The sequence below is a fragment of the Mugil cephalus genome, chromosome 3 (assembly GCF_022458985.1).
Source record: "Mugil cephalus isolate CIBA_MC_2020 chromosome 3, CIBA_Mcephalus_1.1, whole genome shotgun sequence".
NCBI classification, from domain to species: domain Eukaryota; kingdom Metazoa; phylum Chordata; class Actinopteri; order Mugiliformes; family Mugilidae; genus Mugil; species Mugil cephalus.
In genome coordinates, this window is record NC_061772.1 from 7,762,751 (window position 1) to 7,785,055 (window position 22,305).

The following is a 22,305-nucleotide window of genomic DNA, read 5'->3' on the forward strand; positions in this document are numbered from 1 at the left end:
ATGGTGTAATGAATAATAAAAAAAATAAAAAATTAAATTTAGGCATTCCATTAATGTGCATGGCTGGCTCCCAGTCATAGTTAATGAGACACTGCAATGGAACGTAATCATCAATAATGTTATAAATTACATCTGTGCTGTAACTGTGTGTGTAGTCAAAACATCCGTTCTGTGAAAGGCCAAACAAGGCACAGTCGTTGTGCTGTGATGGGGAAGATGCCGTATTAGAAGTCTTTCACATTGCTGTTCCATTTCACTCAAAGCCTTATTTAAATAAAACAATAATTTGAAATTTTAAGGATGAGGTTCACTATACACAAGCACACATTTTTTTAAAAAAATATTTCCTCAGTACTCCAGTCTGTTTTAATTTATATCCATTTAAATTTTCTGCACCACCCATTGGCTGTGTATCTCCAAACTAGACGTCATTTCCACTGATTTGTGTTTTCCTCCAGGAGCAGTTGACCCAGCAACATCACCGATCAATAAAACAAGCACAAACACGCGTTTTGCTGGTTCGGTTCATGCACATGTTCAGTACAAATGAGTCGTGTTAAACCACTCAATGAAAACAAAGTTAGGTTCTTTACATCTTTACACTGAATCATCAACTCCACCTTTGAGGTTATGATCACTAACTGGAGAGACATCGTTGAAATAATAAAATAGTGATATCTTCAGCTGATATCCCAATGACTAATGTACCTATGAATTAAATTTTATGGAACAAAATTTAGCATTTTTCTTTCATTGTACCAAATATGCCCAGAGAATGGATGGTTAACAATTTATGACAAATCATGTCAAACAAAGGAAATGTGTTGACATGTTATATGAGCTCCTATTTTCATGAGCCACGTCCCAGTAAAATAAAAGTCATAACACAAGTTCATTTGAAAACTACTGTAATGATTGGTTACTGGTACACATTTGAACCTTATTTTCCGCTAGGAAAAAAACAGCTTCAGTGCAGTACCTCTGAATTTAACTAGATTTACAGAATTGGTCAAAATCCTCCGTTTTAGAAAACTAAAATAAGTCAACAGATTTTAGAATGTAGTTACAAAAAAAAGGTCAATCTTCTCCCCAAAAAAGGCACTGAGGATGTGCAGTAACAGCTGCACCCCTCTCCGAGAACATTTGCATATCTGAATATATATACATCTGCTGCCGATCACGTTCAAACTGTGCCACAGCGGAAGCACGGCCATCATACAATCACAGCAGAGTCCAACAAACATCATGAGTTAGTGGGAAACACACAGAATATAAATATATCTCCATAAAATATAAAGACTAAATCAAGGATAAAAGGTATTTAGTACCATTAATCAAAAATATTAATTGAAAGATTTTCAAGCATATACAGTATTTATAATATTTGCCAAAATTATACTCAACCTCCTATCCTATATACTAAGTAAAATGTGCAATTAATAGCATTTAGGAGAGCAAGTCTGCACTCACATTATACACTTTACTAAGAAACACCTGAACTAGTTATTGCTAGAGAATCACAAGTTCACCGTATGTCACTGGAAGATGGTCAATCTAGTATTGCTGGATCAATACTCCTTTGCAATAAAAGGTCAGATATGAAGTCTGTCCAGTGGTCTCGTAAGCACAATTACAAAGGGTTTGACATTAAATGCTGCATTATCATTTTTAAGACATTAAGATTTTGCACAGTGATAGTTTCTTACCAGTTTTATGGGGCACTGGATCAATTTTCCCAGCTGTGCCTCCAACCAGTCCCTAGTTCCTAGTCCCTAGCTGGTTGTCTATATGTCCCAAGAATACTCCCTAATTCAACAATAATGGCCCTTGTGTATAAGCTTCACTATTAGTATCCTAACTGAATATTCAGTAACTTAAATTCTTGTCGTCTATGTTGAGTAGAATTAATTAAGTAAGGACACACATACCACATGTTCAACAGTGAATCCATCAGACATTCAGGGCTTTTCATCCTCAACTATCACTACTGCTGTAGAATGGACAACTGGTCCTGTGACAGCTGGTATCTACGTGTCTTATTGCTAATGTTTTTTTTTATGTGCTGTCTTAAAACTGCAGCCCCCTCACTGGATCAGAAACTCTAGTGTCTGAAATCCAATATACTAAACTAGGAACTGGTTCGAGTCAAAGCCTTCATCTGTCCCTTTACTTTCAAATATATTCCCATTCAGCTGCTGCTAATCTGAGGAGCCTTACCAGAAGGCCTCTAATAAAGTCTCTTCGAAAGAAAAGAGGAACTATCTACCACAGATTGGAATCCTCACAGCTCCACTTCCCCTCAGCATCATCTGCAATACAATGCTAAAAATAAAGGCCCATATTGCTGCTTTAGAAATAGTAAATCTGCAAAGTTAGACCCTGAAATCACACCATCTGCTACGTAGAGTGATCCCCCCAAACATCCATTAAACTATGGGCACTTGTAGCAAACAGTAGTACGTTTGTGCAAGGAAAAAAACAACAAAAATATCCCTATTACATTCAACTGGGCCCGATAATTAAACTTTTAACCACCTAGTAGAAAACCTGCTAGCAGTGTTATTTTCTGTTACTCTTTCTGAAAAAAATAATTACATCTTTGATTAACTTTGCTGGAAGGCACACACAGACTGAGTACTTCAGTGCTAAATGAAATGCATCATTGCTGCTGCAATAAAAATGGGCACTTTCTAATGTTAAATATCATTATTCAATTTCAGTGGAGAAGTCCGACTAATTAGAATTTAAAGAAAACGGGAGACTTAAATGACACATACATTAATATGTTGAATTTCAGTTATTGCTTTAAGCCATTTAGGGAATCATATGTAGATCATAATCCCACAGTAAAAAATCTCAGACAGAAATATTCATATGGGACAAGTGGCTCAGCAATCAGAGCAGTTATCTTAGAAAAGTTATAGAAAGATCCAAGAAGACAAGAAAACACATCCACTGTAAAAAAAAAAAATAAAAAAGATAAAATGAGACCACAGGAACAACTCACTGGCTTGTAAGACGACGTGCTCCAAAACATACGAACTCCTCAACTGTCATCAACAATAGACCTTTCTCACAAGAGCCATTTTGACACAGTAGCAAAACAAAGGTCACATTAACATATGTTCTGTATGTGAACAGAACAAAACCTTCATTAAAGCGATTAGCAAGCATGTGTTCCCTGTTATTTTTATGCCAAAGGCCCTGCTGTGACACTTCAAATTAGAAACAACCTCAGATTTGGATGCAGCATCAATGGTGCAAATTCTAGCTTATAAATAATTTAAAATCAGAAGTCCACGATGGCATGTTTCGGTTTCTCAGTTGTCTTCCTGGTATTTAAGAAAGAGGTAAAAGAAAATAATATGATTAGTTGTTACAAAAGCCTCTACTGGGCTCAGAGCCCTTAAAACCCCTAAAACCCCGCGTCCTCAGACAGCATCATAAGCAAGAGTCTCTGTTGAGAGCCAGATCTTCGCCCCATTCAGAAATTTGCTTATGGGAGTCCCATAGACAGTGCGGCGGCACAGGTTTCCAGCTGGGGTGAAAGGAAAGGAAGAGGTAAGGCAGTCTGTTGATGTAGGGGGGTCGTCTGGAGAACTGGCTTTAAAATACATTCTCCTTTGGTCTGAAGGGGGCCCACTCGGGCTTGGGAGTGGCATGCTGCCCTGGGCGGGTGCCTTGTACTGCCTGAGTTGGCTCTGCAATATATCTATTTCATCAACCAGTTGAGAGAGCTTGTGGAAGGCGGTGATAGGGCCACCACTGGGAATGCAGACTTCAGGAACCCAGCGCAGAAAGAAGAGCTTCCAGAGAACCACGTGTGACGGCATGAGCAGTGGAATAAGGAGGCCCTGCAGGTCGGCAGGTCGAGAGAACCAGTCCCTGAAGAAGCGCTCGGAGGGGCTTTCATCTTTCACTGGTGAGAAATCGGGCTTCAGCTCCGACACCAGAGAGCCCCGCCGGGGCAGTGCATCTTCTCCGCCCTTCAGTCCATTACGCACAGATGTGGTAGCTCCACGCACCGTGGAACTGTAGCTTTTCTGCTACAAGAAACAGACAAGAAGATTATTTTATTTTTACATGACCTGACCACACTGCAGTCTCTGCAGCTCATCAATCCATGTGTTCATGATTTTATGGTAAAATATTCTACTTCAAAAAAATAATAATATTTCCTTTTCTGAGAAGAAATCAACAAAATGACTGAACAAACACAAAACCTTAACATAATAACATCAAATACAGAATATAATACAGATGACAGGTGCCTACACATTATTATTATTAATTGTGTTTGCCTTTTATTTGCTCTCTATCAATCACAAAAATAAAAATAGTTAAGGTTTTACATACATCTATATAAAATAAACATTTACCCACCTAAAAAACTAACAAGATGGCAGCTAATAGAGCTCATGACACTGTAACACAACACTGGTAGGAAAAGAAGGGGGAATATGCCCATACTACTCACACAACTGTATAACACACTTGTCTTACATACCTTTGTGCGTCTGAAGGTTTTCACTTCCCCCTTCTGAACTCCTTTGCCTATGTACATGGGGTTGTTAAACAAGGTTTGATCTTTGGTGGAGAACTGCTGTGACCACTCCCAGACAGGAGGGAAATACACAACCTGGTCTTCTCCTTGAGGGATAGCTTTAGACTTGGCAAATTCCTGTAGATTTGGGGAAAAAAAAAAAAGCTCTTACTCTGTGAAATATTTCTCTCGACTTAACACACCTCTTATTTTATTCAACACATGAATCAAACAAAATGTGATGGTTAATTTTCTGACCACAAGCTTTATGTTTGTCTTTGTGCATCACCCCTTTCTGTCTATTACATGGCAGACGCTTATAGTCTAAAATGATAAAATGACTGGATTGCTGTTGCGTTTCAGACTAAGTGTCTGAAGGTTCTCAGTCATCCAGGTCATGGGAATCCAAAAGGCGTTGAATAAAGGCAACTGGACTTTCTTGAAGATGTTTCACGACTCATCCGAGTAGCTTCTCCTGAGAGACTAGTGGGAAGTTGAGGTTCTACTACCACTCGGATGAGTCGTGAAACATCTTCAAGAAATTCTACAAGTCCAGTTGCCTTTATTCAACGCCTTTTGGATTTCAGACACAGGTTTATTTAAAATAAAACTGCTACAATAAATACACTACTGGTCAAAGGTTTTACAACACCACACTTTTTCCATTTTTTTTTTTTTTACTGAAAATTATTCAGTTTGTGTCATTGCACTCTGAAATGAAAGCATAGAACAAATAAGCAATTTGAGTTGAAAAAGAAATCATGGAATCAATTTATAGACCAAAATGTATTTAAAATATAAACTTATATAAACTTTTGACTCAAAGTAGCCACCTTTGGCAGATGTAACAGCTGAACACACTCGTGGCGTTCTTTCTACAATAGAAATCATTTTCTTCAGAAAGTTCCCATAAATGTGTGACACTTGTAGGTTGCTTGACTTTCACTCTTTCTGTCCAGTTCTTCCCAAACCAGCTCGATGGGGTTTAAGTCTGGAGACTGTGCTGGTGACTCCATGTTGTCAAGCTTACCATCTTGTTCTTTTTTCCTGAGGTAGTTTTGTTATAGCTTGGACTTGTGTTTTGGGTCATTATCTTGCTGTAGGATGAACCTCTGACCAACTAGGTGCATACCAGAGGGTATTGCATGGCGTTGCAGAATGCTGCGGTAGCCATTTTGGTTCAGGGTGCCGCACTCTGTACAAATCACCGACCTTGGACCCAGCAAAACAGCCCCAGACCATCACACTTCCTCCTCCATGTTTGACAGTTGATGTCACACACTGTGGAACCATCCTCTCACCTACTCGACGGCGTACAAACATGAACCTGCGTGATGAACTGAAGAAATTTGAAATTTTCATTCATCAGTCCATGATACCTTCTTCCAGTCTTCACTAGTCCAATGACTGTGTTCCGTGGCCCAGGAGAGCCTCTTTGTCTTATTCTGACATCTTAGCAATGGCTTTCTTGCTGCAACTCGTCCTGTCAAACCTGCAGCTTGAAGTCTTCTCTTCACAGCTGAAACTGAGACTCACTTACTATGACTACTATTAAGCTGTACTTGAGGTGTTGTCCTGTGAGCCACCTATCACGCAAGCTGTTAACTCTCAGAAACCCGTCCTCTGGTTCAGTTGTGGCTTTCGGTCCGTCAGACCGCTTCCTGTCAGAGTTTCCCCCAGTGTCAGAGCGCCTTTTGATGGTGAAGAAAACTGTACTCACTGACACCTTGACTTTCTTTACAATTTCCCTCTAAGAAAAACCTACATTTTTAAGTGTTATGAGGGTCCGTCTCTCTTCCATTGTTAATTGCCTTTTTCTCACCATTTTTGTAGCAACACACTACTTTCTGCAGTACAATACTGTTCACCTGATGTTCATGAAGGTCTCTTACCACAGTGTGTTCCAACACTGCTTTTATGCAGACATAGGGGTTGTAAGTAATCAAGAAAAGTTGGAACACCTGTAGGAATTAGTAGCATGAGCTTTCATTGCTGCAGCTTTAAATTGTTACCCCACATCATGTTCCCTGACAAATACCTTTTTGTATAATTCTGAAATGTACATTATTTCTCAGTTTTGGGTAACCAACCTTTTTTCTTTAACCTCTGGCTGTCCAGTACTTACCTTTGTACCATTTCAAGCTATTCATTGGGCTTGCATGGCTTGAATTGCAATAAATAACTGGAGAAATTAGGGTGTTCTAAAACTTTTGACTGCGTGCAAGTGTCCAAATACACAATCATAATCATAATCATATCATAAATGCCTATTTCTCACCATCAAGTGCAGAGCGCGCTGTTTCGGAGAGTTGAAGAGGAAAGTACTGAAGAGTGGGATCCACATGCTGTCACTCAGTACAGTCAGATAAGTCTCTGTGAACTCAAACGCAGCTGGATACTGGTTCATCATCTGCCACACGCAGTCCAGGAATAACACAAACAGTGGGCACTTGACCGAGAAAACAGAGAGAAACAGACAGAGGAGTGTCACATGAAATTCACGAGGTCAGCTCAGCTCGGACTGAATGACTTAAATATGACATATACCTCCTCCTTGTAGTTCTTCTTTAAGTGATTGCATCGATCCAAGAAGCGATGGCCAGCCATCACCCACTCCTTCTGCACCAAACTCTGAAAGCCACTGAGGCTTCGATAGTGAGGGTCCAGCATGAGCTGCACCAGTGAGGACACTACACAGTTTAGGTCTCTGTCTTCTTCCTCTGTACGGGTTCAAAGTGAGAAACAAGACATTAAAAAGACATTGAAGTTACTGTGTCTACAGCGTGTCAGCTCTTTGTGCCGGCTTTTGACATTCTGACAGGATGCCACAGTTACTCATTCTTATTTTGCCACAGTACTTTTTGTAGTTTGTCTTCAAACACTTGGTGCATACCAGCCAACACTCTCTTTAATATATCATAATAACTTTTAATTATTTAATCTAAATAAATAATCTAATTTAAGAGTGTCGACCACAGAATGTTGTTGCTCTATGACAAAGGAAGAGTTTACCTTGGAGAACAACCGGGGCGTTCTTTCCTTCCAGGTAGTACACTATCTCAGTCGAGTGCCTTAAAAAGCTCCTTGGATCAGAAAAAACACACACACACATTAGCCGACTTTGAAAAACTACTATTTTCTGAATACAATTATTAGTTAAATCCTTTTTGTGTGTGCAGAACCCTAAATAGTGGCCAAACAGCCCAAAACATCAGATTAGTGTGAATAACGGGGGCATATGTGGGCAACAATAACATCATGGAGTGGGCAAGATCGTTTAATGTCGGCCTTTTAAAAACAACTACATCAGTGATATTTTAAATATCATGTGTCGTCAGTTTGTTCACACGTACCTGACGTACTCCAGCCATCTTGAGTTTTCGATGAACGAAAACCACTTTTCTTCAGACTCCTCAAAAGGATCTGCACAATCAAAACCGCAAAAAGCAAAAAAGTGCTTTGAGTTAGACTGCGCCAAAAGATTTGTAGCGACTTTATTTCCAGTTAAAAGTTGCAGTGGAGCTCACCTAGGACACAGAGCTGTCTGATTTTAGCAAAGGCGCTCTGGATCTCCTGGATGTTCGGCAGACACTTGTCCAGATCAGACCTGAACACTTCACTGCGCTGAGGGTGGCTTTTTGTGATGGCAGTGAAGATCCTACAACGGCATGTTTATGACCAGAGGTTATCTTCATTAACATAAACTGTTCAATTAATCGAAAAACCTGAGCTCAAAATGTTAATTACATTATAACAAATCTCAAAACTTGCTACAGAGCCTCACTGTCAAGGAGGTCATGCAAACAACACATTTAATTCAGGTTCTGAATCTGAATGAAGCCGACAGATCTGCATTACCTCTCAATCTTCCTCTGCTGCAGTGGATCAGTTATGCTGGCCATGCGGACAAGAGCACCTCCATTAGGGTGATTCCAGCACCAGAGCTACAAAGAAAAGACATTAACGAAACATGTATCACTGAGAAAGCTACTACTGATATTCAGCAGATAATGATTATCAATTACACCGTTGGTGATCCTTAACTTTAGTAACAGAACTGCGTTATATGCCAATAATAAGAAACTGAAATGGATAAATGAAGTAATATAAGGTTTGATAAACAGCGCCCGTTTAATGGGGATATAAGACCTGGTACGTATACTCACGGGGATGCGTCTGTCAGTGAAGAATGACGAGAACTGCTTTAGATCTTGATCTGCTAGAGAAACTGGGACCACGATGTACTCAGGGAGACTAAAGGAAGTTTAAAAAAAGAAAAGAAAAGAACATGGTGTCACATGTGAAGCAAACACAAAACATCATAGAAACAGAGCAAAAAAACGGCATCTTAATAAATGTCTTATTCATGGTGTCGCTGACCCGTGGTCATATCCTTTGGAGTACTACACAACATGTACTATGGAGAGGAAGCTTAGCTCATTCCACAACATGTGGCATTGGACTCCTGGGCTAATGCACTGCAGATAACTTGGTAGTGCTGGAACTGTTCTGTTTATCTGTCCAAAACATCTTCTCTTAAGTATTTACGTATTTTTAGCAGTGGTGTTTCTGAATCAGTTTTCATATAAGTAATGTTTAAGGCCATGTTGTGTGTACTTTGGCACAAGCTACCATTATGCAGTTTTGAGTCTTTGCAAATTACAATCCTCTCTTTGAAACCGACCATGATGTCACCACCTAACGGCGATGAATAGCGTGCACTGTCCAAAACAGACATGAATGTTACACACTTGTTGTTTTTGACGCACTTCAATAAATGAGCAAAAAGGAACGTAAAGAAAATTGAGTGTCTCACCAAAAAAACATTTTAGGTGTTTATAGCATCTGAGGCCAACTACAGCAGCTAAAGACAATATTTTCTCACGAAAGATAAAATAATGTGATAACCTTGGTGAGATGGCATAGTTCTCATTGATGGAGCACACCCGCCACTCTGAAGCACCCGTTCTCTTGATCTCACGGTCCCAGTCAGATGGACAGCCAAAAGTGGGCGTCTGTAACCCGACTCTTGGAGTGGAACCATTAGCTCGCCCCCCTGGAAAAACGAACACACCTTGATTTCAGAATCAGTTTCATTTGGAAAATCACTCGTGACATTACACGTTTCTGTCATAGTACTTAAATAGGCAGCGATTTAATACGTTAATAAAAAGAACAAGAGGCATATACACAGATAATGTGGACAGGACTATTGAATTAAAAAATAAGGATCTGTATGTCAGTTTATGCAAATAAAGTATAACATACTTCTGTATATTTCAACACTCACTTGCCAGTTCATTAGGTACACCAGTAGCTACAAATGCATTCTTATATAACAATCCTGACATGAATCATATCTCCCTGAAGGTTACGATAGTCGGCATTTGTTTAAACTAACAGAGAGCCGCTGATCTAACTATGTTTTCATTTTGGAGGCTGTGGTTTGGAGCACTATGGATTATACTCTGTTTTCTTCACAACCCCAAATTTCACAGGGAGCTGGGCTGAATAAGACCTTTTATGTTTAATTCAATCCAGCATCACAAACTACAACCTCCAAAATGATCATATAGTTTAATTACCACTTTTCTTATGCTGTTTCAACATAAACTGAACATTAAATGCTTCATGAAGCTAAGACTGAGAGCAGGACTGTTAGATTCGTTTTCACTAGTGTACCTAATGAACTGGCAATTCTCATTCAATTCAATGAGAAGGCCCAGCCTTTTGACTGGTGGTGTTATATATGCAGTATTGACAGTTATTATACTGGGTTGTAAAATATGAAATTCCTACTCCTACATGAAGGAAAGACGTTTCATTACCTTTAGTTTCATGGTATCGTCGTCCTTGATACTCAAAACCAAACAGAAGCTGAAGATCAGCTGGATGTGAATAGTGGCCAATAGCGAGGCAAACCTAAAGTACAAAGACAAAATGCATTTTCATATAATAAAGAGTGCTGTACAACGGACTAAGTTTAATCAACTCAGCTGCTTAGTTACACTAACTACTCTCTAACCTTACACAAGTGACACCTGTAAAAGCAAATGTCTGACCGGCAGCCTACTGCTCTAGGTTTTACACAGGACTCAATCTTTATGTGGCTCCACTTGACTCACACAAAGCAGTCCATTCAGTAGTGAAGCTATGCATAACACAAGAGACACACAAAAAGTGTGTGTGTGGACAAGGCTGCTCCCAACTCTGTAATTTCCTATGGCAAAATACGCTATTATAGGCTGGCATAATTCCATATGTCACAAAAAAAAGACAGAACTGAGCCCTGTTTAACGTTCTCACTGTAATTACACACATGGCTTCTATAAATAAGTTCAAGAGGAGTAAGGGAGGGCACACGTTCTATATATATTATTATTATGTAAACAGACATTTGCCCATTAAGACGTGCGGTGTAGGTACATGTTGGGAAGCTGCAAGTGTTCCAAAACCTACATAAACCTACATAATTGCTCCCAAATGACATGAGGAGATCTGACACAGAACTGTGTCCATTCAGAGTCATGTACATTTCACTGTAAGGAGTGAAGACACAAAAAGCTCCTGACACACATTTATTTCAAGGCCTCCTATTACACCAGACTCCACAATGTTACATGCTTGTTTTATTATTGCTGGATTAGTTTAGTTTATTTTTTTTATGTATGTATGGCTTCATCTATATGCTGTAATAAAGTTAATCTAACCACGTACATGGCCAACTTGAACCTTGGCAACATAATGAAACAGCTTTTCATGTCACGCCTAATAAAACTGAGGGTGACAGCAGCACATGAAAGTTGGCGAGATATAAATATCTTTGTCACTGAGGAAGTGGCCGTGGCACTGAAGCAGAGCGCGATAATGTAATGAGAGAGGAAAGGAAAGGTTTGGTCAGCAATGAGCAACAGTGGGGTAGGCAAAGGAAACTGAAGAAAGTAATGGTTCAGTCTGAGGAATTAGTTATTCAGAAGTTTCGTTAAAAAATGTGTGTGAAAAAATGCTTTGCTTTGAATGAGCCTGTGTGCGTGTGTCTGTAAGGGAAACGAATGCAAATTTGTAAATGCCTTTGTTTCACTCACCTTTTTGGCGCTATCAGGTCCGGCCTCATCGAAGCAGAACCTTATGATACGCAGGTCTTTGCAGTACAGGATGAGCTCAGAGGGGTTGAATTTCAGCTTCTGGTTTGAGCCCAACACTTTCTTCTTCCCCTTTGTATCATTCACTGAGAGAAACAAGCAAAAATATATATTTGCAAAATTTTAAACACCTTTTGGAACAGTTATAAACTACAGAACCATAAACACATATCTGAGTCCAGAAAAAAAAATGAAATTATTCTTTTAATAATATAATTTCAGTCACTACTGATCACCGATATGGTATCACTTATATGGGAATGTGCTACAAACAGGGGAAGCCACTTAAGAACCAACTCTGAGCTGTGAATGAATTCAGTTTATTGTTTATAGATACAACAAAAATCCACCAGTGAGACAGACATTATGAGAATTTTATGAAACGCTTGACTAACAAGCAGAATAAACTTGCAGAAATGTGAAATGTGACTCCACAGCAGCCAACCTACTCATCACTCTACATCCACACACATACGGTTTGTTAGATCAGTAGCCAAATGACCTACAAACAATCATGACTAAAAAACTTAAGCATAATGAGGTATATAGGGGGGAGTAAAACTACATTTATATGTTGTATTTATATTTTCCAGCATTTGAGGTCTTATTTCATTGTAAAAATGCCTGTCCGAGTCTGTCTGTGCAAATCCCACAATGAAGTATTGTCTTTAGCAGACCAGCTCAAACGGGTCAAAAACCAGCTGGATACAACACAATCTTGTGATCTATCAATGTAACACAACAAACCATGCTCTGGGCAGTTGCCCTTGCGGTGTCAGCAACTGACAGCAATAACAAAGCTAATCCTAAGCCAGGCTGCACCGCCACTAAACACCAACTTCACTGGGACGTCACTTGTTATCAGATCGCTGACCAGGAAAAACTACATGCGACACCAGCCACCCAAGGTGTCAAAGATTAATGAGGAGTTAACTGGGCCCATCTAACTTTACTTCTCAATTTCGCTCTGTGTTGCAAATTGTTACGATGCTTTGTTTATGTGCCAAAACAGTTGAACTGGTCAATTATTCAAGACATTTTTGAGTTAGACCACATATTATTAAGGTCAAATACCACTAGGAAATGAATAATCTGAGGTATTCTGGCATCTTGTGATTTCCGTTTGGTTTCCATTGGAAGTAATGAGATTTCCCAGTAGTGAAAGAGTGTCAACACAACAGGAAACATGCAGAATTATTCTCAGTAAATAAATAAATTAATTAATTAAAGACATACCCGTTTCTACCAGCTCCAGACAAGTGAGTGGGATGTCATGCTCTCCAAGAAGTAGGTGGGACAACTGGGGCGTCTGACAAAAAAAAAAACAAAAAAACAACAACACTGTTTTATTTGCAAAACAAAAAGTATAAAGGAATACTAGATGTAAAAATATGCTGGCTGGTATGTTGTGGTGAGTTGCAGACTGAGCAATGCTAAAGTTCCATTTTCTTATCACAATAACAATCTGCTGCACTGGTGGAAATGACGTCTGTTCTCTCACTTCTTGTGCGATATCACTGACAATATAATACAGGAAAGTACACAAGTTTTCCTTCCTCTTTGCCAGATGTAGAAAACATACAAATGAGCCTGTGCAGGGCAAGTACTTAATCCAGCGAACAGTTTGCTGGGGGGGACTAAAAATAAATAAAATGTACAAATGTAAAGGTACAGTATTAAAAAAAAAAAAAAACGTGCAAACATGCAACAACATTATTAATTACGGTTAATTGCTAACATCTACACAAGTACCTGCTTCAGTGGGGCATCTTGAGGGATGAAGGAAACCTTAAAGTTGGTGCATATCAACTTCCCCCAAAGGTCATCCTGGTTGCTTTCATTGCTGATGCATTTCTTCACAAAGTTTGCCTCATTCACCACTATCTCCCCTGGTGACGAAAAATAGAAGGAAGATTGAACTGATATAGCAAAGCAAACTTTGAAGCACTGCACAAAAACACTGCATGTTCTCGTTAACATGCTGAGAAGTGGTGGCTGCAGTTCTTTGCATTGAAACGTTTTCCAGGCTGAAATTTGGTTAGATGGATTTGAGATCAACAAACGATATCAATTCTGTGATAGTATTTGTGCATCTCTGTACATTCAGAATACCTCTTGTACAAATACACAATTGTGAAACTTTCTTGCAAGCATTTCCTTAAACTTGAGCTAGGTTTTTGCTTCTGCATTGGATCTTGCAGTTGCAGTTGCAGTGCAGCTGCGTTTTCAACACACTCAACCTGCACCTCCCCTGAAACGTAAATACACACCCCAGTGACGCAGACCTAAAAAAAGCGATTGGTCCAAAATAAATGTTCTTTTCGATATCTCCCATCGGCCGGCGAACAAAAAAAACCTACCTCCTTCTACACACCATCAGTACACACATCTTCTCATTTTCATAAGTTGCGGTGATTTCAATATAATTAACTGTCAATCAACATTTATTGAGTCAAACAAGAGCTGGTTGGTTCCAGTCACCATTTTCTGAACTGACTGGCTTTTGACTTGCATCTTAGTAGTGTCATTACACAACTACAAACTAGTGCACAAGTATAAATACTTCAAAGTGTAGGCTACAGCAGAGGATGTGCAAAGGTCTGTAGAAGAAATATAAGCCAAGCTTTAGAAAAGGTAAAAGCCTAAGTACTGATCACATTGTTGTCAGGGAACAGGGACAATCTGTGCATCAACACATACTGAGAGGTTACAGTTTGCCATGACTGGTGATGTCCCCCTAGTTTTTTTTTCCCCCCTGATCTGAGATCCCTGGAGATTCATTAAGGCTTTTCTTATCTTTCTTGTATGTGCCTAGATCACAAGTGCATATGACTGCATTAAGTCCAATAAATAGGGCCTGTCAGTGCTATTGTAGCTCGTACCAGAAGCTCCAACAGATGGTGGAGCTTCTTCCATGTACTTCACAAATAAGCAGGTCATCCAGCACCATGAACTCTGTAACCCCCTCTGTAACATTTTTTTTTTTTTGCCTTGATGATGCCTCGTGAAAACTCGTCTTTTAAATTCAGCGCTCGGTGTTTGTTGTTGTTTCGGTGCAGAGTGTACTCCGTAGTTGTTTTTGTGTGGCACGTAAAGTTAGTAGTAATGAATCTGATCTCCCACTAACAAAATTTACAATTTGTCGGACTGACTTAATTTTTCAGGGTAAAGCACTTCCACGCAGTAGAAATGTTTAGTCACATGATTTTGTTTCGTCTTTTTCAATTTTTGGCAGCTTTGACGGCAGCCAAGTGCCAAAATGTCTACAGAAGAAGACATTTTGGTGCTGCAGGGATGTGGTTTTGGTTTATAGCAATCTTAAAATATATAACTACCAACGATCTGGCTTGTCTGAAGCACAACACCAATTCAGTCATTTTAGAATGACTGGCTCGGCCCTGATATTCTCGCACAGATTGGGACCTCCCTATAAACACTGTATTAGACTGTAACCTGTTATTTTTAACCAAGTCTTCACATGCTTCACACTGACATCTAAAATTAAACTATTAAGTGAACAGTATATAAGAGAATCACATTACATATGCTGACATACATGAAACACAATGTTTAGTGATTTTCTAAAAGCACGTACTGTCTTAGATCAGTAGATATGCAACCCAACATGAGGCCAAGGTCACTTTCAGAAACCTGCATCTAAAAAGATCCCATATGCATTCAAACGTCTGTAAATACAAGCGGAACCGTGTCGCCCTCAGGTCTGCCACATGCAAGTCACATTATGAGTGTTTACTTCGACTTTAGGGTAACGAGGCAACTTTTTATAAACCATCTTTTATGAGCAACATGGCCCTTCACATGATCACAAAGCAATTAAGGCGTAGAGAAGAATCCGGATGGAAAGGTTGCCCCACAAATTTTTAAAGGATGAGAACTGGGACGGCAGGGTGGAGTCCTACAGACAGTCACTTCAAAGCTCAGTCTCCAAATCGACCGAGACTGAACAGTTAAAAACAAGGAAGCTGACTACGAAACCTGTTCGTCTGTCAAATTAAAAAGGGCAACAAAGTGGTAGTACCCTTATGTGCTAACAGATGCAGCAGATCATTTTAAATCACCATGTTCAACTTGACTTAGACATAACACTTTAAAAGAGGACACTTATTAGGACACAACACTGGCAAAGGGTGTGTCAAGCCACTCCTGTGAGACACTTCAATCATTACAATGGGGGTTCTCATGCTGTTAAATAAACCGAGCTACACCAAACACATTCTGGTGTCATAATGATAAAATATGCATCAGCTGGCACAACTTTGGGGGGGATCTGAATTTCATGTGTTGGATACACTTTAAAACTGAGTTTACAGTAGTCACTTACTGTAAAACTGTCACTTCCTATAATTGACAGAGGCTTAAACACCATAGTGATAGTGAGGAAGTGTGCTGTAAAGAGCACTTGGGCTGACGTTTCACTGAGGTTTTTAACTCCTAATGAGAAGGTGCATTCAAACTTTAAGAAAACCGAAACTCAAAACTACATATGTTGAAGCCTGCAAGAGCTCCCACAACTGAGTTGTCCTGATTAGCGTCCTTTGTGGAGGAGTGATTCGCTGAAAGCATTTTCCAATTTCCATTTTCCCCCCAATTTTGCGCTTTTTGATAACGCTTGAAAAAGTTAACGCAAATTCCTTTGGACGCCATTAATTGTTTGAACACATGATTAGTTTAGGAAATCAGGAAATGATGCAGAAGCATCGCTGCGGTTGACAAGCTGTAACAAACCTTTTCAAGCAGAAATGGACAAACATGAGGGTCCACAAGATAGCAGGCACAGCCCTAAAGTCCCACCAGCTAATACAACATAACCTAAAAAGGCTCGTTTCATGTTCTGAATTTAGTTTTTTTACATTTTTTCAAGTATAATCATCCATCGACTCATCTGTCAGAAGGCTCTGATATCTAAAGCTGCAACACTCACAGCGAGTGACACTGGAAAAATCTGCCTATATTTGAGGCAATGATAAAAACACAGCATCTTCTTTGTTCTTTGTTCATATTCATACAAAAAACTGAGACACTTTTAATTGATTACTACTAACAACTCAATACCATCAAATGGCCAAACTAAACTAACCAATGCTCAACTGTAAGATTCTGCAAGTCTCAGCTTTTACCAACGCTACGTTTGTTCAAATTCCTACAATATATATGGCGAAAAACACAACAAATGACACAGGACAGAAATGGAAGACACAATGAGAATTCGTGTGGTAAAGAATGCCCACATAACAGTTCCTCTGCTGTCACAAAGTATTTGGGAATGTTTGCATTACCCTAGTTGTGCACGATCAATGGATGATTAGCTTAGTTGAAATGCTCGTTAGACCGGTCTAATAAAATTGCTGCTATGTGAACAGGACAGAAGGATACACGTGCATCAAATGCGCATCATGTATCCTTTCATGGGCAATGAGATCACATAGTACTGTAAAGGAAAAACAGGAAGGGACAAAAGGAGGAAACATCCTAAAGGCTCGTTTAAAGTGCTGTGTGACTAGACGGTGTAACCTACACACGCAGCACACACCAGTGTGAGCCATTTATACTTGTGCGCTTGTCAGTGCGGCGCACTCTGTAAAAACCCCACCCAGAAATACAACACGCTAGTCAGCGAGTTGTATTTCTCAGGAGTCAGATTCATTTTTCTATTCTACTTCCTGCTTCACTTAAAACAGTAGTGACTAAACTTTTGTCGAATTTTGGCCAAAGAAGAGTCATACAAATATTTTTATCTCTAAGTCTCTTCGGTTAAACTTTACACAATGTCTTCCATCTTTATTTTGTCCAAAACAATCAATTTGAAAATATGCAACCAAGCGGACCAATCACATAGCCGTAGTTATGGCAACAAATTGACTTAGAAGCCTAAATGCCTATAATTCTCTACTGTACAAGTTTGCACTGTCCTATCCCATTGACAATTTCATGCTACAGAGCAATGGATATCAAGCTTTTAGTGTGAACTGGAACCAACGCTTTTGAGAAAATGTTTCTGTCTGTGACGCTTGACTGTGCTGAAAAATTCATCATGTCAAAACCAACTACTGAAACACTTCTGCAGCAGTTTAAATGGCGCTTATATAAAATAGGGCTTTATGCAAAGTAGATGCAATATTCAGTCCTAACTGTCATTTAGCGTACACTGAAAACAAAATGGAGATGTGTGATTAAAAATGTCTGGAAGCAGGCTTCAACACTGAAGACACGGCTTTTTAGTTAATGACAAACAGGCCTTTTTACCAAAGTACAACTGTGCTGCTTACTCAATGATGTTAGCAATTTGCACACAGAACAGGAATGCAGCATGTGAGAAACTGCCTAAAAATAAATAAGTATTTAATCTAGCTGTTAATATAATGTCTACACACTGAAAACATTAAACCTGCCTTCAATCAATCAACAACTGTTCTTGTTTAGGGAAAAGCCTTTCTATTCTTTAGGATGATACATAAAACAAACTTACCTGGAAGTAACTTCGGCTCCAACTTTTTAATAGGAGGTTCAATAGATTTCTTCACATCAGTCTAGAAAACAGACAAACAAACAAATATATTCCACATCAGAGTTAGATATACAGTACATCACTTGTGAGTTGGTTAATGAATGATGGAAATAATGTGACTGGCAGGGAAAGAGAGATAGAATTGCCGCTCAAATGTGTCTTTGCATTGTAAACGTTAAACGTAAATTGCCTTTAAATGTAAAATCAAATGATGCGACTTTTAATATTCCAAACACACAGAGGAAAATGAACGTTGTATTTAACACAACATGAAAGACGACAAGATGTCTGGTGTTAGTTCCGTTTATTAAACTCGGTGTCAAGCAAACACAGAGGCCATTTAATGGTATTTATATTCTATCCTCCGATACTTTTCACAGAATATCAGGTTAAAGTGCTCCTTTTTCTGCTATAAGGGAGTTAGGTGCAGGAACCTGGACTAATGTATAAATCTGGACTAATGTATAAATCTGGACTAATGTATAAACAGGCAAACGTTTCTAAGTGGTTCATCAAATGTGGATGTCAATTTTTTTCAATGAAAGCTCACTGATAACGCTCTAACTCCATTATTGTTTTACTTAGATTTGAATGAGTTCACACATAACATTGCATGGGTGCACTGTCCAAATGAATACACAAATATAAGTATTCTGTATATTTGTATTTAGAGATAGATAGACAGACAGATAATAAAATGTGTCTAAACACAAAACAGTACACTAATCTTGGCCCCGGTCAGAGAAACATAATTGGGTTACTCCAACAGTTTCTGCAAGCAGACTCTTTCACTCTGAAGAAAAGCATACACCTGCAGGCCAAACAAGCCCATACTCTTAAAAGTGAGGCGAAATTAAAATTGAATAATAAGCTGACAAGACACAGCATAAGGTGTATGACCCAGGAGTAAGATAGAAATAGTTCTTTTAACTAGCAGGTAACATTTCATTTGATTTATGCTGATGATAAGCAAATGCAATCCGGTAAAAACGCTTCGCCATGTCATGGCGACGTTGCAAAGACGTCGCACAAACTAAAAACCTGCTCAACATCACTTGGATTAAGGAAAAGAAAAAGATGAACTAGTGAAGCGTGCTGCTGCCTGCCCATGCGATGGTTTACATTTAGTTAAATTCAAGGTAACATTAGACTGTATCCCGACCTTCCACCGTTATTATCAGCCGTAAGTGAATACAAACATACCTGTACAGGTGGAAGATAAGACTTGAAGGTGGGTTTCGTGGGTTTGACAGAAAACATTGTTTATGTCCGCCCTCCTCTCTGCGATGTTCCTCAACGGGCGGCTGGCGAGTAGGAAGAAGAAGAAAAAAAAAACAAAACAAAAGAAAGCCTCGAAGAAAGTTTAGTTCAGACTTCAGCTGAGTTAATCCAAGACGACCGTCTGTAAAATATTTATCGAGACAACCAGGGCGACCGACGGCACTCCTCCATTTGGATCAGCAGTCAAGTAGCAGATTACGCTAGCTGGTTGAAAAAAAGTTGACAGAAGTTAATGTTGAGACGTCGGCGTTAGCTCTGTTAGCTAGCTAGCAAAAAAGTACTACATGAAGTTTAGAAATGTCGTCCCCACGCAGAGATGAAACTACAAACAAATTCCAGGACCCAACTGCGCGTCTACATTTTCTTTACACCTGTTACTGTGTTGGTAACCCTCGGTGACTTCCTCAAAGGCTAACCAAGTCAGCCAAACGCAGTGCCTGACGTTATGAAGGACTTGACGGCCATGTTTATACGGAGCCCAGGTCCCGCCCTACTTCCGGCCTCCACTCTGCAGCTGTATTTTCACACCAAGATTTCTTTCATCTAAGTTTCTGTAAAACTGATGTACGGCCGTGGCCAGCTCTACACACATTCTAGGCTAAATGGACATCGGCTGGCATACGTGACAGTAAATAGTAACAACAGTGTCGAATTAACAATACAACAACGATTATTTAGATAGCATACAAGAAGTAAGCCACCCATGGACTACAACTCCCAAGAGGCGATTACCTAGAAGCCTGTGACCGAGCCTCTTTTTTTTTTTTTTTTTTTTTTACAGTAGCTCAGCTGTATTTCACAAAACACACAAACTTTCATTTGAATACAAGATCCAATCACAACCTACTGCAAAGCAATTTATAATACTGTTAATAAGCATTCACCTCGTCATTCAGAAGCAGTTTAATTTACATTTAGCAGAGACACATTGCTTTAATTTTTATTTTACCCAGTTGTCTTATCTGTCTTTTTATTGTTTAGAGAGTAACTAAACACAATTTCACTGTGCTATGTATGATCACCATGACCAATGACTTTTAAATAGTTAATTTCCGGAGCTATTATTGAAGCTACCCAGATGACTTGCAGATTAAAGTGGTTGACATTTAGAGGTAATTAGATACCTGTGATGGGCAGTGGCAGGTGATGCGCAGACGAAAATGCTTGGTAGGCAGATGGAGAACGGAGTCACAGCAATGAAAGCACACGACTGTAGTATTACAGACCACTAAACTGAAGAATGAGTCAATAATGTCCATTTAGTCACTTCAAATCCCATTCTTAAGCAGGAACCAAATTCGTCTAACATGGCAAAATCTGATAAACTCAGATGTGATCATTTGATTGACCACACAAAACTGAAATTAAACATTCGTAATCGAAAATATTTGTATGAACGTATGAATGAATGAACGATTTAAAAAAAAATGTCGGCCTCTTTCTTCATTGTCCACAAGGTGGCGACAGGACACCACACCAAAGACACCCCTGTGAATCATTGAAATTATAAATTATTATCTCAACCCTCATGAGACCGCTCTTCATGTTTCAGTGTTACTTTTCACATCTGCCACATCTCTCCCCTCTTGCCAATGCAGGTGGAAACATATATTTTACACATCGTCAAATACCAAATAAAGAGTGATGATATTTAATATACTAGTGTGTTTGGCTCACACAAATGATGCATGCATGGACGTTCACACAGAGAGACAAACACACACACACACACACAGTTGTGTCCATGCATACAGAGGCAGCCTGTTAGACCGGTTACACCCAGAGACTTGCCTCACTATTCTACATCCTTTCAGGACAAGCCTCAGGACGAGTGTGGCTGGAGCTTGGATGTGACAGCTGGATACGTGCCACCCAAACACTACAGTCTAAAGATTATTATATAGGACTTAGTTTGGACAGAAACTTTCCAAAAACAACAGAACATCTAAACTCAGAAGTAAAACACGGAAGACATTTGATGTAAAATTCCTCCCCTCCGTGCAAGACAATAAAGTGATTATTTCAACATGCAAGTGCATGCATTTAAAGGGAAAAGAGCATTTAATATTGCTCTTTCACAAAGGTGAACTCTACATATTAAATAGAGTTACTATTTCCACGTATGTCCAATGAATAAAATATATATATATATATATATTACAGGTAATTATTAACAGGTTAAATTTGAAGCACATACAGACAAATATATTGTCACCTGTTGTATAAAAACTGGTATTCAACTGTGGAAAGATAATGACAAACTACAGTGCTTTACAACATACAGTTAGATTTGGGTTACATTTATTAAGTGCACTTTGGAGTTACTTGTACTTGACAATTTCCACATTCTCCTACTTTGCTTTGACACGTGTACTGTAATCTTTACTCCACTGTATTCAATTGATCCCCTTGATTGTCACTTTTCTAACTCAAATAAGTGCCAAAGGTGGTCAACAATGATGATAATGATTTCTAATAGATTAAAATAAAAAAAATACTGAAAAGAAAATTCATAGTCTTCCCAGCAGTAGACTTTATACACTGACTCTTCAAAACACTAGGTGTACTATTGATAGTGCACTGCGATATTACTAAATCCCTGCACTAAATACCCCCTTGCTCCTGTAATGATGTTCAATTTATAGTGAAACAGCATCAAAAATACATTAATTCAATCATATGATCATCTTGGAAGATGTAGTTTGTGGTGCTAGTAATAGCGTTTCTGTTATTTAGGCTAATCAACAATGGGTTCGTTAAAATAATAAAACTATGTGCCAGTCAACAGCTAAATAGTACTAAAAAGTGCACAG

General features: G+C 39.0%; 1 protein-coding gene across 2 annotated transcripts; it reads right to left on the reverse strand.

Moving 5' to 3' along the window:
• Positions 1–891: 891 nt before the first annotated feature.
• Positions 892–19,976, reverse strand: mtmr10 (myotubularin related protein 10). 2 transcript variants are annotated; one of them, XM_047580924.1, is made up of 16 exons: positions 19,415–19,976; positions 18,173–18,233; positions 13,438–13,574; positions 12,922–12,994; positions 11,629–11,771; positions 10,372–10,465; positions 9,452–9,599; positions 8,710–8,797; positions 8,402–8,487; positions 8,071–8,201; positions 7,897–7,966; positions 7,556–7,626; positions 7,091–7,263; positions 6,822–6,992; positions 4,508–4,681; positions 892–4,043 (listed from the first exon to the last, which is right to left on the reverse strand). In XM_047580924.1, exons 1-16 carry the CDS (start codon positions 19,469–19,471, stop codon positions 3,432–3,434), a joined length of 2,289 nt encoding a protein of 762 aa, XP_047436880.1. In that variant the 5' UTR covers positions 19,472–19,976; the 3' UTR covers positions 892–3,431. The 2 variants fall into 2 exon arrangements, with proteins under 2 accessions (XP_047436880.1, XP_047436879.1); XM_047580923.1 differs by having other exon boundaries at positions 892–4,046; positions 19,415–19,975.
• Between the last annotated feature and the right edge of the window lie 2,329 nt (positions 19,977–22,305).

Bases quoted from the DNA above. Each gene is read 5' to 3' on its own strand.
- mtmr10 (XM_047580923.1), bottom strand. From the start codon at position 19,471: ATGTTTTCTGTCAAACCCACGAAACCCACCTTCAAGTCTTATCTTCCA. The intron at 8,798-9,451 runs GTTATCACATTA...AACTTCCTTTAG, and splicing joins AACTATGCCATCTCACCAAG to TCTCCCTGAGTACATCGTGG. The intron at 6,993-7,090 runs GTATATGTCATA...TTCTCGGTCAAG, and splicing joins AGAAGAACTACAAGGAGGAG to TGCCCACTGTTTGTGTTATT.